The sequence below is a fragment of the Nomascus leucogenys genome, chromosome 2, assembly GCF_006542625.1.
Source record: "Nomascus leucogenys isolate Asia chromosome 2, Asia_NLE_v1, whole genome shotgun sequence".
Taxonomy (NCBI): domain Eukaryota; kingdom Metazoa; phylum Chordata; class Mammalia; order Primates; family Hylobatidae; genus Nomascus; species Nomascus leucogenys.
This window is the reverse complement of record NC_044382.1, coordinates 72,885,317-72,902,678: the sequence shown is the minus strand read 5'-3', so window position 1 is coordinate 72,902,678 and position 17,362 is coordinate 72,885,317. Positions and strand designations below refer to the sequence as shown.

Here is a 17,362-nt window from a genome sequence, read left to right as displayed (position 1 = left end):
CCCAGAATTTCATATCCAGCCAAACTAAGCTTCATAAGTGAAGGAGAAATAAAATACTATACAGACAAGCAAATGCTGAGAGATTTTGTCACCACCAGGCCTGCCCTAAAAGAGCTCCTGAAGGAAGCACTAAACATGGAAAGAAACAACCGGTACCAGCCACTGCATAACATGCCAAATTGTAAAGACCCTCAATGCTAGGAAAAAATTGCATCAACTAATGAGCAAAATAACCAGCTAACATCATAATGACAGGATCAAATTCACATATAACAATATTAACCTTAAATGTAAATGGGCTAAATGCGCCAATTAAAAGGCATGGACTGGCAAATTGGATAAAGAGTCAAGACCCATCAGTGTGCTGTATTCAGGAAACCCACCTCACGTGCAGAGACACACATAGGCTCAAAATAAAGGGATGAAGGAAGATCTACCAAGAAAATGGAAAACAAAACAAGGCAGGGGTTGCAATCCTAGTCTAGGATAAAACAGTCTTTAAACCAACAAAGATCAAAAGAGACAAAGAAGGCCATTACATAATGGTAAAGGGATCAATTCAACAGGAAGAGCTAACTATCCTAAATATATATGCACCCAATACAGAGCATCCAGATTCACAAAGCAACTCCTTAGTGACCTACAAAGAGACTTAAGACTCCCACACAATAATAATGGGAGACTTTAACACCTCACTGTCAACATTAGACAGATCAATGAGACAGAAAATTAACAAGGATACCCAGGAATTGAACTCAGCTCTGCACCAAGCAGACGTAATAGACATCTACAGAACTCTCCACCCCAAATCAACAGAATATACATTCTTTTCAGCACCACACCACACCTATTCCAAAATTGACCACATATGTGGAAGTAAAGCACTCCTCAGCAAATGTAAAAGAACAGAAATCATAACAAACTGTCTCTCAGACCACAGTGCAATCAAACTAGAACTCAGGATTAAGAAACTCACTCAAAACCGCTCAACTACATGGAAACTGAACACCCTGCTCCTGAATGACTACTGGGTACATAACAAAATGAAGGCAGAAATAAAGATGTTCTTTGAAACCAACGAGAACAAAGACACAACATACCAGAATCTCTGGGACACATTCAAAGCAGTGTGTAGAGGGAAATTTATAGCACTAAATGCCCACAAGAGAAAGCAGGAAAGATCTAAAATTGACACCCTAACATCACAATTAAAAGAACTAGAGAAGCAAGAGCAAACACATTCAAAAGCTAGCAGAAGGCAAGAAATCACTAAGATCAGAGCAGAACTGAAGGAAATAGAGACACAAAAAACCCTTCAAAAAATCAATGAATCCAGGAGCTGGCTTTTTTGAAAAGATCAACAAAATTGATAGACTGCTAGCAAGACTAATAAAGAAGAAAAGGGAGAAGAATCAAATAGACACAATAAAAAATGACAAAGGGGATATCACCACCGATCCCACAGAAATACAAACTACCATCAGAGAATACTATAAACACCTCTACACAAATAAACTAGAAAATCTAGAAGAAATGGATAAATTCCTCGAAACATACACCCTCCCAAGACTAAACCAGGAAGAAGTTGAATCTCTGAATAGACCAATAACAGGCTCTGAAATTGAGGCAATAATTAATAGCTTACCAACAAAAAAAAGTCCAGGACCAGGTGGATTCACAGCTGAATTCTACCAGAGGTACAAGGAGGAGCTGGTACCATTCCTTCTGAAACTATTCCAATCAATAGAAAAAGAGGGAATCCTCCCTAACTCATTTTATGAGGCCAGCATCATCCTGATACCAAAGCCGGGCAGAGACACAACAAAAAAAGAGAATTTTAGACCAATATCCTTGACGAACATTGACGCACAAATCTTCAATAAAATACTGGCAAACTGTATCCAGCAACACATGAAAAAGCTTATCCACTATGATCAAGTGGGCTTCATCCCTGGGATGCAAGGCTGGTTCAACATACGAAAATCAATAAACGTAATCCAGCATATAAACAGAACCAAAGACAAAAACCACATGATTATCTCAATAGATGCAGAAAAGGCCTTTGACAAAATTCAACAACCCTTCATGCTGAAAACTCTCAATAAATTAGGTATTGATGGGACGTATCTCAAAATAGTAAGAGCTATGTATGACAAGCCCACAGCCAATATCATACTGAATGGGCAAAAACTGGAAGCATTCCCTTTGAAAACTGGCACAAGACAGAGATGCCCTCTCTCACCACTCCTATTCAACATAGTGTTGGAAGTTCTGGCCAAGGCAATTAGGCAGGAGAAGGAAATAAAGGGAATTCAATTAGGAAAAGAGGAAGCCAAATTGTCCCTGTTTGCAGATGACATGATTATATATCTAGAAAATCCCATCGTCTCAGCCCAAAATCTCCTTAAGCTGATAAGTAACTTCAGCAAAGTCTCAGGATACAAAATCAATGTGCAAAAATCACAAGCATTCTTATACACCAATAACAGACAAACAGAAAGCCAAATCATGAGTGAACTCCCATTCACAATTGCTTCAAAGAGAATAAAATACCTAGGAATCCAACTTACAAGGGATGTGAAGGACCTCTTCAAGGAGAACTACAAACCACTGCTCAATGAAATAAAAGAGGATACAAACAAATGGAAGAACATTCCATGCTCATGGGTAGGAACAATCAATATCGTGAAAATGGCCATACTGCCCAAGGTAATTTATAGATTCAATGCCATCCCCATCAAATTACCAATGACTTTCTTCACAGAATTGGAAAAAACTACTTTAAAGTTCATATGGAACCAAAAAAGAGCCCGCACTGCCCAGTCAATCCTAAGCCAAAAGAACGAAGCTGGAGGCATCACGCTACCTAACTTCAAACTACACTACAAGGCTACAGTAACCAAAATAGCATGGTACTGGTACCAAAACAGAGATATAGAACAATGGAACAGAACAGAGCCCTTAGAAATAACGCCGCATATGTACAACTATCTGATCTTTGACAAACCTGACAAAAACAAGCAAAGGGGAAAGGATTCCCTATTTAATAAACGGTGCTGGGAAAACTGGCTAGCCATATGTAGAAAGCTGAAACTGGATCCCTTCCTTACACCTTATACAAAAATTAATTGAAGATGGATTAAAGACTTACATGTTAGACCTAAAACCATAAAAACCCTAGAAGAAAACCTAGGCAATACCATTCAGGACACAGGCATGGACAAGGACTGCATGTCTAAAACACCAAAAGCAATGGCAACAAAAGCCAAAATTGACAAATGGGATCTAATTAAACTAAAGAGCTTCTGCACAGCAAAAGAAACCACCATCAGAGTGAACAGGCAACCTACAGAATGGGAGAAAATTTTTGCAACCTACTCATCTGACAAATGGCTAATATCCAGAATCTACAATGAACTCAAACAAATTTACAAGAAAAAAACAAACAACCCTATCAAAAAGTGGGCAAAGGATATGAACAGACACTTCTCAAAGGAAGACATTTATGCAGCCAAAAAATACATGAAAAAATGGTCATCATCACTGGCCATCAGAGAAATGCAAATCAAAACCACAATGAGATACCATCTCACACCAGTTAGTATGGCAATCATTAAACAGTCAGGAAACAACAGGTGCTGGAGAGGATGTGGAGAAATAGGAACACTTTTACACTGTTGGTGGGAGTGTAAACTAGTTCAACCATTGTGGAAGTCAGTGTGGCAATTCCTCGGGGATCTAGAACTAGAAATACCATTTGACCGAGCCATCCCATTACTGGGTATATACCCAAAGGATTATAAAGCATGCTGCTATAAAGACACATGCATACGTATGTTTGTTGTGGCACTATTCACAATAGCGAAACTTGGAACCAACCCAAATATCCAACAATGATAGGCTGGATTAAGAAAATGTGGCACATATACACCATGGAATACTATGCAGCCATAAAAAAGGATGAGTTCCTGTTCTTTGTAGGGACATAGATGAAGCTGGAAACCATCATTCTCAGCAAACTATTGCAAGGACAAAAAACTAAACACCGCATGTTCTCACTCATAGGTGGGAATTGAACAAAGAGAAGACATGGACACAGGAAGGGGAACATCACACTCCGGGGACTGTTGTGGGGTTGGGGAAGGGGGGAGGTATAGCATTAGGAGATATACTTAATGCTAAATGACGAGTTAGGGGGTACAGCACACCAACATGGCACATGTATACATATGTAACAAACCTGCACGTTGTGCACATGTACCCTAAAACTTAAAGTATAATAATAATAAAAAATAAATAAAATTTAAGGAAAAAACAAAAATTTACAACTGCTGATTTACTTCATTCAATTTACAGAAAATATCTGCCATCTAACCCAATCAGCAAAGGCAGTCCTTATTGTAAAAGCTGTTTCCAAATGAAAGTTATTTTGTGCCAGAAAGAGTGTGACCTTGTTTTTTATTTTCAATTCAAATAAATGTGCTAATATGTGCTTCAAGGAATATTATAAAAACTGCTGAGAAATGACTCAATGTATATTGTAGGACACATTGTTAAAAGCAGTCAAGATTACAATAATGTAAATCAGATAAAATCGATTTATCTACTTTTATAAAATAGGTTATAAAAATAAGATTGTAAGGCAACATGCTATTTCTCAGTAATTAACTTACAGCAATGTAATACAATGCAGCTAAAATAATTTATGTTACAAGAAATATGATAAAAGATGTAATAGTTCTTCAGTAAATGTATGTGCATAGTCAACTCTGGGGTCTGGCTTTTGGAGTACTTAGTGTGTTAAAAAAAGAAATAACACCATGTCTTTCTCATTTTCTCAGACATGACAAACTTTTCCTAGGAATTTATTAAAAGAAAAAGGTATATACTGTAAAAAATTATTTGGCTCAGACGCCAACATGTAAATTTATTTATTAGGTGATAGTATTATTACATTAACAGGATACAGAAAATAGTAAAAATAAAATTTCATAAGATAAAATAAGATGCTTGACTTAAATGGAATTTTCTTGATATGGTTTATAAAATATGGTACATTATAGAAAAAGATACCAAATATAAAACAAATTATGCAAAAGCTTTATCTAGGAATTTGATGGTCCTAGAGAATATTCCAGTCACATCTGCAACAATCATTGTCACCTTCCAGAATCACTTTGGCATGAAAGTTACCTTCTTTCCAATTAATGGTGTGTCCTGGGATACAGTGCTAAGAACAGCTATAAGATCTGCTTTTTGGAATTTGGTTTTTGTTATGGATGCTCTTTTTTCTTTGCTCTCCCAAGGGTCTCTCTCAACAATAATGGATTTTTTGACAATACTCACGCAATGAAATGGCAAAGTCATTAAAACAAAAACTGTCATGCTACCACAACTCCACTCCAGTGCATCCGAATTCAGAATACATCAACGTGGACCATGATGTCTGCTTTTGTATACAAGCTTCATGTTAAGAGAAATGTACATTAAAAAAAAAAAAAAGAAAAACTGGAAGTTCTATTAGTTTTAGATATCTTAGTTAATCATAAGACATTCCCCAGGCCGGGCGCGGTGGCTCATGCCTGTAATCCCAGCACTTTGGGAGAGTGACTCCGTCTCAAAAAAAAAAAAAAAAAAAAAAAAGATTTCCCCCGCGTTTGATATCTATGGGTTTCACACCCCAGCAAATCACCATTAGTAAGATTTAGGAAATGTAAGGAAGACGGCATTCTCATGTGAAGGAGAAAGTTATAGTGAAAACAGGTCACGCTCTCAGGCACATCAATTTTAGCTAAGAACACCTATGAAGCCTGAGATTCTAGAAGTTGACATGCTTAAAATGATCTGTGTTTCCATATTCCTTTGCAAGTCTTTACTTATGATAAAGTATACAAACACAGGCTACCATATTGTGTTTTCAAAGATGATCACGTTATTTTCCATCTCACATGCTCTTTTGCATTCAATTTTGCTGTACTTATATCAGGAGGTAGAGTCTATAATCTACTAACTCCACTTAATCTTAGCTAGTCCATGACCTATTTTGAGCAAGAGAATATAAAAGAAATGACACTTGTTTAACTTCCAGGATTGCGTCTTAAGAGACATGCAGTTTCTGCCTACGTTTCATGAAATGCTTTTGAAAAGCAGCCATTATGCTACAATAAAGTCCAAGCTAGCCATGGAGAGAGAGGAGGCCATATGAAGGAGCACCACCAAAGGCCCCCTGTGACTATAATAATGATGGTACAAGAATGAAGGCAAAAGCACAGCCTTTAAAACTTGGAAGATCCAGATTCAATTCCCAGATTTAGCATTTATTTACATATTTGTGAGCCTGTGGTAGTCACTTAATCTTAGAAGTAGACTCTTCAGTCACTGTTAGCCACACAAGCTATCAGCTGTAAGAAAGAAAAAAAAAGAGGCAACTGATGTTAAGTGCCAACCCCAGACTTACTTGATAAACATTTAATGAAACAACAACAAGCTTGTTTGAGATCTCTTTGTTCTCTTATTTCCCTATCCAACTCTGAGCCTCCAAAGGGACAGATAAGCTGTACAATTCCGTGGTGTGCCTCCTCTGCAAGATACACAGGAGAAGACTGGGAAAAGCATCACTAGAGAACAAAGTCACCCCGGTAAATTCCTCATGAATCACTCACTCTGGGCTTCAACGAGAACTCAAAGGTGCGGTTCTGGACAAATCTTAAGGACCTCTCAGCAATAATGTTTCAGGTACATAAGAGAAAATACGAAGATTTCTTACATAAGAGGAAATATGAAGATTTCTTTCAGTCATGTTTTTATTATACTTTGTCCCAGTGTTTCTACCTTCCTAGGGGGTGCAACAGTAAGACTACACCTAAGAGACAGCACTGACTACTAAGACAGGCAAATACAGTGGAAGAACAGGCAGTCTGAAAAGAAGCAGGCGTCCCACAGTTGAACGCACACCTCCAGTCAGGACTACTGTGAAACTCACTCAGGAACTGGACGCACACCTCCAGTCAGGACTACTGTGAAACTCACTCAGGAACTGGAACTTAGAGCTTAGGCCTCCAGACTAATAAAAATCAAGTATTTGTAAGGCATTTCAACAGTGTATACACTTTGAAAAAATGCAACTAGAATCTAATGAAAGAGGACTTAATCTATACTTTCAGAAATTATGATTCTGATTCATTTCACCCTAAATTGAAATGGTAATAGATACTAATCTTACTCAAAGCCTGCTATATACATGGCTTTTTTAACTATACTAGTTTTTTTCTTTCTCTTTTTTTTTTTTTTTGAGATAGGGTCTCACTCTGTTGCCCAGGCTACAGTACAGTGGTGCAATCACGGCTCACTGCAGCCTCGACCTTCCTGGATCAACAATCTTCTCACCTTAGCCTCCCAAGCAGCTGGGACCAGAGGAGTGCACCATCATGCTCGACTAATTTTTTCTTTTTTTTTTGTATGTAGAGACGGGGTCTCCCTGTGTTGCCCAGGCTGGTCTTGAACTCCTGGGCTCAGGTGATCCTCTTGCCTCATACTCCCAAAGTGTTGGGATTACAGGCATGAGTCACTGCCCCTAGCCTATACTAGTTTCAGTACATACACAGGTATTAACAGTAATGAAATAAAGCAAAATGGTTTCTCCCCAAACAAGGAAACAAAGTTTTAATATATGCCAATAAAATGAAATGTTACTATCAATTTTTTTTGCACAGAAACTGTAACACTATACTTTTCTGAAAAGAAGATGATCTTTCTGAATTACAAATATACATCTAAAAATTATTAAGATTTAACTAAAAGCACGGTGAGTCAATTTTGATCACATCTTAAAACCATTTACTTAGAAACAATTTCACTTAAATATAATACTACCAATCAGAACATAAAATAAAGCAGTATAAGTCACCAGGAAATCAGAGGTAATTAACTTTTAAATTTTTATTTATTATTTATTTATTTAATTTTTTTTGAGACAGAGTTTCACTGCTGTCGCCCAGGCTGAAGTGCAGTGGTGTGATCTTGGCTCACTGCAACCTCTGCCTCCCAGGTTCAAGCAAAAATCTGAGGTTAATTTAATTGACCCCTCCATCACATCTGGTGGGACTATAGGAAATAAAATTATAGACCCTTAAGAAATGAACACGCCACTTGAAATAAACACCATATAAGTCATCTGCTAAAACTTTTTCACTATTTCTGCAGTTTAACTTTGAAAAGAAAACGGTTTGGGTGAGAAACATTGGGAAAAGAAATTAATGTATCTCTAATAGCACAGTTCCTTTAGGAAAAGAGAAAAGTTAGAAAACTGATGTAATGTTTCCATGGAAATACTGATTAGAAAAAAATACCTGATCTCTCAGATTTTAATAGATTCCTTTTAACAACAGTATTAAAAATATGAATGTTGTATGGGATGAGAGGGAGGGTGCTGCCAGGGGAATCTGAAGAAAATATAAATGATCTAAAAGTTATCTTTTTTTGTTATGGGTATTAACGCCGATTACAAAGTCAAAAGCTGCCTTGAGTATTATTTGGTTTTATTTTGTGTTATAAACCTCATCATAATTTTCATATTCTTACTAAACAATAGATTTAAGTGATACGATATCACACTTCATTAAAACAAATATTTATAATATTTTTTGTAATGTATCAGCAAACAAAATCAACAGTAAAACTGAAGGGTGATTTAATAAATCAGTCATTGGTCATAATATGAGAAAATATGAAAGGCTAAATGGAAAAATGGAGATTTATTTCTTCTAGATTGATAGTAGCTGACTATATTTACATAGAGAATACAGTTTTTTTGATAATGGAGGGGCAAAATCTGCCCACACAACAGTTAAAAATGATTGCTTTCAGTGCTACTTATACTACATTCAGTATTTTCATGCGATCACTTGTGATGTAAACAGTGTATGGCAAAGTATGTATCTGTCATATACCTACATTAATATCTCCAAGTATACAACTTGGGCCTGACCCAGAATGTATTTGAACTCATTATGTGAGTCAGAAAATTTTAACAGACCAACATTATATTTGGTTTTGACTAAAATTACAGGTACAAGTGTTTTCACTTCAACATTAAAAATATTCTGAATGAGTATGCAACATCAGTTTCCAATGTCCTCTTATAGAAAATGCTCATTAACAATAACATCACATCACTGCAGAAGCTGCTGTGACACTTAATAGCCAGGTGTTATTTCTAAGTAATATGGCACATTACTACATTATTTCAAGTCATTATAAGTGAAGTTGAAGCTCAAACTGAAGTCTCACCTTTGACCATTTAACACACTTCAATTATCTCCTGAACCTCATTAGATGCAGTGAGTGCCCTTCCTGTCCCTGTTAGATAACCCCACTGTACCAATTATAAGGAATTCTTCTGCTTATCACCACTGCTGTTTAGACTGATCATCTGCACCTTTAGTCCAGCCAAACTGGTTGTGCTATCTCAGATTTGCATATCCACACTAGGCCAGGTTACAGCAAGGGCTTTCTGCTATAATTCTACAGAAGCATTTCACACTCAATTTAAAGATCATTGCATGCTTCCCAAACCAAAGCGCTGGTCAAATTCAATTAAAGATAATCTTGGGTTTGACATATCCATAAAGCATAATATTTAAGTTGTAAAAGGTAGATTTCTTGATAAATAAGATTAGGCTGCCAATCAAGGCCACGTGAATAGCCCAAAATGTCAATGCTGATGACTTTTTCACTTATGCACCTATATATGTATCTTATCTGTTAAACTGACATGGCTTAAACGTATTTTTCATATTTTAATAACATATTAATGTTTGCTGCCACAGGGGCATATTCAGCTTTCTGTTGTCTGAACCATGATATTGTTAGACTACAGTCATTCTAAACAAAGCAAATTTCTGTCAGCTTATATATCTTCAAACTGGCATCAGGACAAATCTTAGATGCAAACTTATCACTTAGATATGGTTAGCTACTATTGTTTAATTTGTAACTGAGGTTCAAATGACAGATATCCTAAAATACCAGAGTATTATTACTCTAGTATATTGGACCAGAATATAACATATAAAAAATAAAGTTGGACATGTCTTCAGGCATAATGTTTTAAAATCTGAACTTGTTCATGAAGCAGAGAAAAAAAATCTGATATAGAATTAAGAACAAATAAAGAAGCTATGGCACTATTCCATAATATTCTAAATAGTTTTCTCGCAGATTAAGTAAAAAATCTGTACAGGTAATAGAAGTTTTATTAATACTTCGTGAATTATCAACAATAGCTGTTTCACTTTCAATTTCTAAAGGTCAAACTACATCAGATTAAAGATATTCCAATTATTTCCCTGACTAAAGTGAAGTTACCACAAAATAAAACAGGCCAGAAGTCACCATCACATTCTCAATCACATGTCTGCCTTTGAAGAGAGGAAAAGAAAGGACAGGGTTTTCTGAGCAGTCCCCATTTGCTGTGGAAGGAGTGGAGTGGCGGTGGGGAGTGGACTGTGTTTTCCCTGCACCCCACCTGCACTCGATTCCTCTTGGACACGGCCACAAAAGCAAATCAGGATCTCCTTCCAATTTGTCTCTAAAGCAAGACTCTCTTCAAGATATTTTTCAAAGTTTGGAGAAAAAACAGGTTTCTCATTCAGGATTCACAATAATTATTTCAAAGTTCACTATTACTAGCATCAAAGCGCCCATATTCTTTATTAAAAACCTACAGAAAAAGTAATAGGGGATCTCCCATCCACGCACTAACCAGGTCTGACCTTGGTTAGCTTCCGAGATCAGAAGAGATCGGGCGTGTTCAGGGTGGTATGGCTATAGACCAGGAAAAGTAATAGGAAATGTTAAAGTGTCTCTTCAGAATACCTTAAAAATTTTGATAATTTACTCCTCTGCATACCTATAAATCACATTTCAAAAATGAATCATAAAAACAAACTACTTCTATAAAACACAAAGAGAAAAGTCACTAGAGTTCCAAGTAGCTGGGAAAGACAGATTGATAAGGGTGGTCTTTCATATTTTCAGAAAGACAAAAAAGTAAATAAATGTGTTCTGTACTCTTGAACTAAACTTTACCTTATCAGATACAGAAAAAAATTAACCAGGTTGAAGGTATCTTATGAAAAGTATCTTGCTATCATGAATTCTTGTGCTATGAGACCGGTTCTATTTAAATCCAGAGTAACTACAATGGATATCTTGGAATTGCAAGATTCCAGGCACTTTTCCCTAAGAATTGCATACTTAGTAAGAGAGGCCTAGCACACATACTGGTGAAGGATAATGTATTCACTGACAAGTTTCCAGAGCTTAGAGGAGTGCTTATATTACTAGACCATTATTGACTGCTCACTGAACAAATGACAGAAAGAAACAAATCTTATCAATTAAAGTCTAGCAGCTAACATGACTAAGGTAGGGAGGATCCACTCAAGACTGCAAGTATCCTCCCTATTTATGTGAAATCTATCCATTTCAAAAACATTTAATGAACCAATATTTAAATGGGGACCTGTAAAGTTTCAATCTCTAATTTTCAAAGAGATAAAAGGAGTAAGCTGGTCCTTGGAAAGCAGGTGCAGGCCAAAGCCAAACTATTTGAGAAAACTTATATATATTGACCAAATGCCCATTTAAAAATCTTTAAAAACAAGGATTTCCAATGAGCTATTTTTTCTCCAATGGTTAAAGTAGCAGCAATATATACGATTAATTACATAGTTATAATCATATTTACTCACCCTCCTAATAGTATCTGTGGCTGGTTGGATTCATTTGTGATACCAAAAATATCAGGAATTAGATCACCATTGAAACTGAAAAAAAATTAAAACAATAAGCAGCTATTTCTTTAAATTCTTACTTCTAATTTAGCTTTAAAAGAAACTAACTTTTGGGAAGTGTGGTAGACATTACAATGCTCGCCAGTATCTAGTGATAAGTAGTAAGTCAAATGTCAGCACAAGTGACATGTGTCACTTTTAGGCCAAAGTGTATAATTTCTGTTACCAGCCCCTCCAGCCCTCTCCAGGCTTGCCATGGCAATGAGAAGGCATTGTGATTCAGATGGACTAGCTACAAAGACAGTGGGGTCTCTGATGGCCTGACTCTAAGCAACAGCACAGAGCAGAGCCTGTTGTTGACCCACACTGGACATATAGTAAGAACAAGAAATAAATTCATTTTGTGAGATTTTGGGTATGTCTGTAATCTTTGCATTATCTAGACTATTCTTGAATGATAAGGATACGGCACTAATTCCTAGAAACTTACCTCAGAATCCTAAGCCAACTTGTTTACTTAGATGGGCTTAGGAGAAATAACCCAGAAAAATAATCCTAGTTGGTATAAAACTTCATACTGGCCATTGAATATTTTAACAACAATGAAAAAATACACAACTATGAAAGAAATCTAGCGGGGCACCATTAAGAAGATTAATCCATGGATTTACAGTTCAGACTTCTAATGGCCACTGACACACTGCTGTATGGGTATGATTTTAATAACTGTAAGAAAGGCAGTACTGGAAACAAGAATGTGGCCAAACTTTGCTCTAGTCCCAGGAATGATCTCGACCTCTACCAATATATGCTGTCAGAAATTTCCAAATCCAAATTTATATCAATTATTTAAATCAATTATCCTGGTACAGGAGTCTACAGTGAGAATATAAATGATAACACAAAGCGGGAGTTATATTATAAAAAGAACAAAAATTTCTCCTTAATATAGGAATCTAAATTTCTAGAGGAAACTGTATCCTACATATCAAATAAAACAGTTTTACTCAAAAACAGGTATCTTAATTCTTTCAGTAATGACAGCATAGATCCATAATGGACACATTTGAAGCTACTGAAACAAAAACACAAATCTCTTCTTCTTTCCAAAATAATAAATTTCATTTTTCTTTGTCCTATCTGATGGCAAATAAATACAATATAATCAAAAGTACAGGCCTGTGAGTGAATTTAGTGTTTTTATTACTAAGCAAAGTAATTCCTATGTGAAGATTTTATTTTATGTTTAAGTTTAAAATCGTTTCAAAGGAAGCAACATACTTACTCCATAATTAGTGGCTCATCTTGAAAAGTCCTATTGAGTATGGTCATATTGTTAGGATCTGCAAAAAAGAGATATGTATATATATATACATATATATACATATATATATACACATATATACGTATATATATACATATACATACATATATACACATATATACGTATATATATATACATATATATGTATATATATATATAAATTAGCAGGCATTTTATATTACTTTTGATATCTACACTTAGGAAAAAATATTCTTCTACTCTTTTCAAGATTTATCTTCCAAGTATGATCATTAGTGAGATACTATAAATCTAGTTCAAATGAACATCAAGCTTGCAAAGACAAAATATTGGGAGAGTACATTGTACAGTGAAGACTAGCATTACAATAACTTCCTTTTGAGGTATGCATCTAAATATTTGCTAGCTGAGTCTTTGTCTTTACACAATTTAGTGCTAGAGAGGTTTACAATTAACAAGGTTTTGGTGTAAAGAAGGCCACATATGCAAAACTTCCTGGCTCTAAAATGTACATGCTTATATACAAGCTTTGTACATGGTACTCCCTCTGTAAATATTTATTGACTTAACGAATATAATGTATTGAGATTATTGTTTACATTCCCAAAGGGTGCAAAAAACATGAATGAAATTTGGTTCCATGAACAAAGTTGCCTATTTAGGTATAACTAATTGGCTTTTCAGATAAGGCTTGATGATTTGTGACTAGGTATGGTAGACTGACTCTCAAACTATACTTCAAATTTTTTGTGCTTTCCTGTGCTGAGGAGACTAGAAACCAAAAATAGCATTTTCCAGATATCATTGCATCTGAGATGCTGAATAAAAGTTAAGCCTTGCCAATCAGATACACTGTGAGTCTTAAAGGCATGAATGAGGCAAAGGCTGTTTCCTTTCTTTTTTTTTTTTTTTTTGAGACGGAGTCTCGCTGTCATCCAGGCTGGAGTGCAGTGGCGCAATTTCGGCTCACTGCAGGCTCCGCCCCCCGGGGTTCACGCCATTCTCCTGCCTCAGCCTCCCGAGTAGCTGGGACTACAGGCGCCCGCCATCTCGCCCGGCTAATTTTTTGTATTTTTAGTAGAGACGGGGTTTCACCATGTTAGCCAGGATGGTCTCGATCTCCTGACCTCGTGATCTGCCTGCCTCGGCCTCCCAAAGTGCTGGGATTACAGGCGTAAGCCACCGCACCCGGCCTCTCTGCTATTTCTATCTGTGTCTGCTCACTGAATTTGGGAGTATCAAGAGACCAGGTGCAGCATTCATTTTGCTAGTGAGAATCACTGCAGGCACAGCATCATTCTGGCAGCAGTTGTGTAACTAGCCACATCTGATAGGGGAAAGAGGCAGTAGCTTTTTTGATGATATTGGGATTGGTCCTGAAAGCTCAACCTAGAGTTTATTCTTTAGCCATCTCAATGATTCTGTGAGCCATTAAAACCCTTTAATAAATCTCTGTCCTCTTTAAGCTAGTAAGAGTGAAGTTTGTCAGTAGAAGTGATCCCTGCCCAGTTCAGGGTTGAAAAAGAAAAATCAGGGAATAAACTTTGAAAAAAGGTTTTACAATTATTGACACCCAAGAACAGTATTTTTGAACTGATTTCAGAACGATATTTTGTTACATTTACCTTCATATTCAATGATAAATATTAAAATTTTTTAAAACAAATTCACCTAATGTTTGATTTTGTCCCCAGAAGATAACAGCTCCTAATTCACTCTTGGCATAATTTTTGGGAAGATATGTCAGAAGGACATCCATTTGAGAATCTCCATCATAATCCCCAGGGACTACACTTGTTATCAATGCACTGTGATTCCTAAAAGAAACAAGCATTTACAAATATCAGACAAGTTGTAATGGAAAAGGACAATTTTGTATTTCTACCATACAAAAATATTTTCAGTGAAAAACTTGAAACTTAACAGAACTGACTGATTGCCTTCTCTTTCCTATCTTTTCATCCCTCATGTATTTAGACCTCTTTGGTCTAAAGAAGAGTTCAGAATGAATGCAGAATAGTCTCAAGGAACAAGACAAATCTGAAATATGTCGAGAGAAAACCTGTTTATTATGTTCAAGCAATGGCTAGTATAGCCCTTCTATATAGTTCCTTTGTCAAGGACACCAAGACATTGGGATGGTGTTTCTAACAAATGGAGGCTCACAATTGCTAAAGCAGTAAGCATTATCACTGGGATGTTTTCAATTAAAAGATATTATTTATAAAATATTTACTTTGGATTTTAACATAAATTCAAAATTTACAGTAAAAATTAAAAAATCATTTTATTTCTGAAAGCTAGTAAATTAAGAATGGAATTTTTTTTAACCAAACTTGGCAATCAATATAGCATCCAAACATATATATCTAACTTTATATGTATATTTTTATTTTTTCCTTTTCATAAGTATTGATATATTTTTACTAACAAAATAATTCTAAAATTATTTATATGAATCTTGAAAACTTAACATCCTGCAGTCTTATCGTCTGAGTGACACAAGCAAAACTTAGGCCTTAAATTCATTTTATATTTAATTCTACTCAGATCAAATAGCAAGACAGCAAATTTCCAATTAGACTATAGATAATTACTTTCTTAATGCATCAGTGGTAGTTCTTTCTCCCTCTCACTCAGCAAGGTAAGAACCAAGTGGTGTATTTCTGGAAAGTCTCAGGAATTAAGGATTTAAGTTACAGTAATGGGTAAGGTTTTGGCCTGAAGCTAGACACAGGAGTTAACCAAAAGTCTACAAAAGGAACAATTTAACCCTTGCCCACAGCTCTACCCTATTTCTAGAATGTTAGTCTGTGAAGAACATACGCGCAGGGCAAAAGATAGTAGACAAGTCCCACTAGGCAATGCATTTCCAATTATTTCTTTTGCACCTTACTTGAAAATATGAGTAGACATCTGCCTTCTGAAGAAAACTTTGCCTATTAAAGAGAGCTAAAACAAATAGCAATAAAGGAACCTGAAGAAAACAGAGCCAATGCAACAAAAGAAAACTTCAAAATTACACTTGAGAAAAGAGAAAAAAGTCTGTCTATATAAAAAAAAAACAAACCAACAACAGTATGCTAAAAGACAACATCAGTAAGAAAACAAAAGAAAAACCTCAGAAATTAAAAATGTGACACCTGGGTGGATGCGGTGGTTCATGCTTGTAATCCCAGCACTTTGGGAGGTGGAGGTGGAGGTGGGTGGATCACTTGAGGTCAGGAATTTGAGACCAGCCTGGCCAACATGGTGAAACCCTGTCACTATTAAAAATACAAAAAGTAGCCAGGTGTGGTGGTGTGCATCTCTAATCCCAGCTACTTGGGAGGTTGGGGCAGGAGAATCGCTTGAACCCAGGAGGTGGAGATTGCAGTGAGCCGAGATTGGGCCATTGCACTCTATCTAGCCTGGGCAACAGAGTGAGACTCCATCCCCCCAGTACCCCCACCCCAAAAAAAGGACTTAGAATTTAAAAGAGAAAGTTGAGAAAACCTCCTGCAAAGGAAAATAAAACAAAACTAAATGATAAAAATAAGAAACAGATAAGATAAAGGAATAAAGGATGAACCCAGGCAGACTAATAATCAACTGACAGAAATTACTAAAAGAGACAAACAAAAAACTTTTTCAAAGAAATATTTAATTATGTAAGAGTATTTCAAAAAGTCCCTAAGGATAGAGGCCTCTAGCTTGAAAGGGCCCACATAATGCCTAGCATAATGAGTAAAGAATAATCATTCCTGTAATTGCAGCACTTTGGGAGGCAAAGGTGGGAGGACAGCTTGAGCCCAGGATTATGTGGCTACAGTGAGCTATGATCTTGTGACTGCACTCCTTTGTCACCTGGGTGACAGAGAAAGACCCTGTCTTTATCAAAAAAGAAAAATCTATACCAAGGCACATCAACATGAAATCAAAACAAAATGGAAAAAGAAGAGACTCCAATAGCTTCCAAAATTAAAACTATTTAAATTTAAAAGATTAGGAGAAAGAATAGGATTGAATTTTAAAACTGCAACCCATGAAGCTAGAACACAATAAGCTAACTAAACTTTTAAGAATGGGTAGATGCCGGGCGCGGTGGCTGACTATAATCCTAGCACTTTGGGAGGCCAAGGCAGGTGGATTGCCTGAGCTCAGGAGTTTGAGAGCAGCCCGGGCAACACGGTGAAACCCTGTCTCTACTAAAATACTAAAAAATTAGCCGGGCGTGCTGTTGTGCACCTGTAGTCCCAGCTACTCAGGAGGCTGAGGCAGGAGA

The 17,362-nt window shown here is 36.3% G+C and overlaps 1 protein-coding gene across 1 annotated transcript in view; it reads right to left on the bottom strand.

Moving 5' to 3' along the window:
* ITFG1 (integrin alpha FG-GAP repeat containing 1) overlaps window positions 1-17,362 on the bottom strand; it is a 303,068-nt gene that overhangs the window by 281,068 nt on the left and 4,638 nt on the right. Inside the window, exons 3-5 of the mRNA XM_003280410.3 lie at window positions 14,770-14,915; window positions 13,081-13,138; window positions 11,754-11,828 (exon numbers count right to left, since the gene is read on the bottom strand). Of these exons, the coding sequence (XP_003280458.2) occupies window positions 11,754-11,828; window positions 13,081-13,138; window positions 14,770-14,915 (279 nt within the window). The remainder of the gene's footprint in view (window positions 1-11,753; window positions 11,829-13,080; window positions 13,139-14,769; window positions 14,916-17,362) is intronic.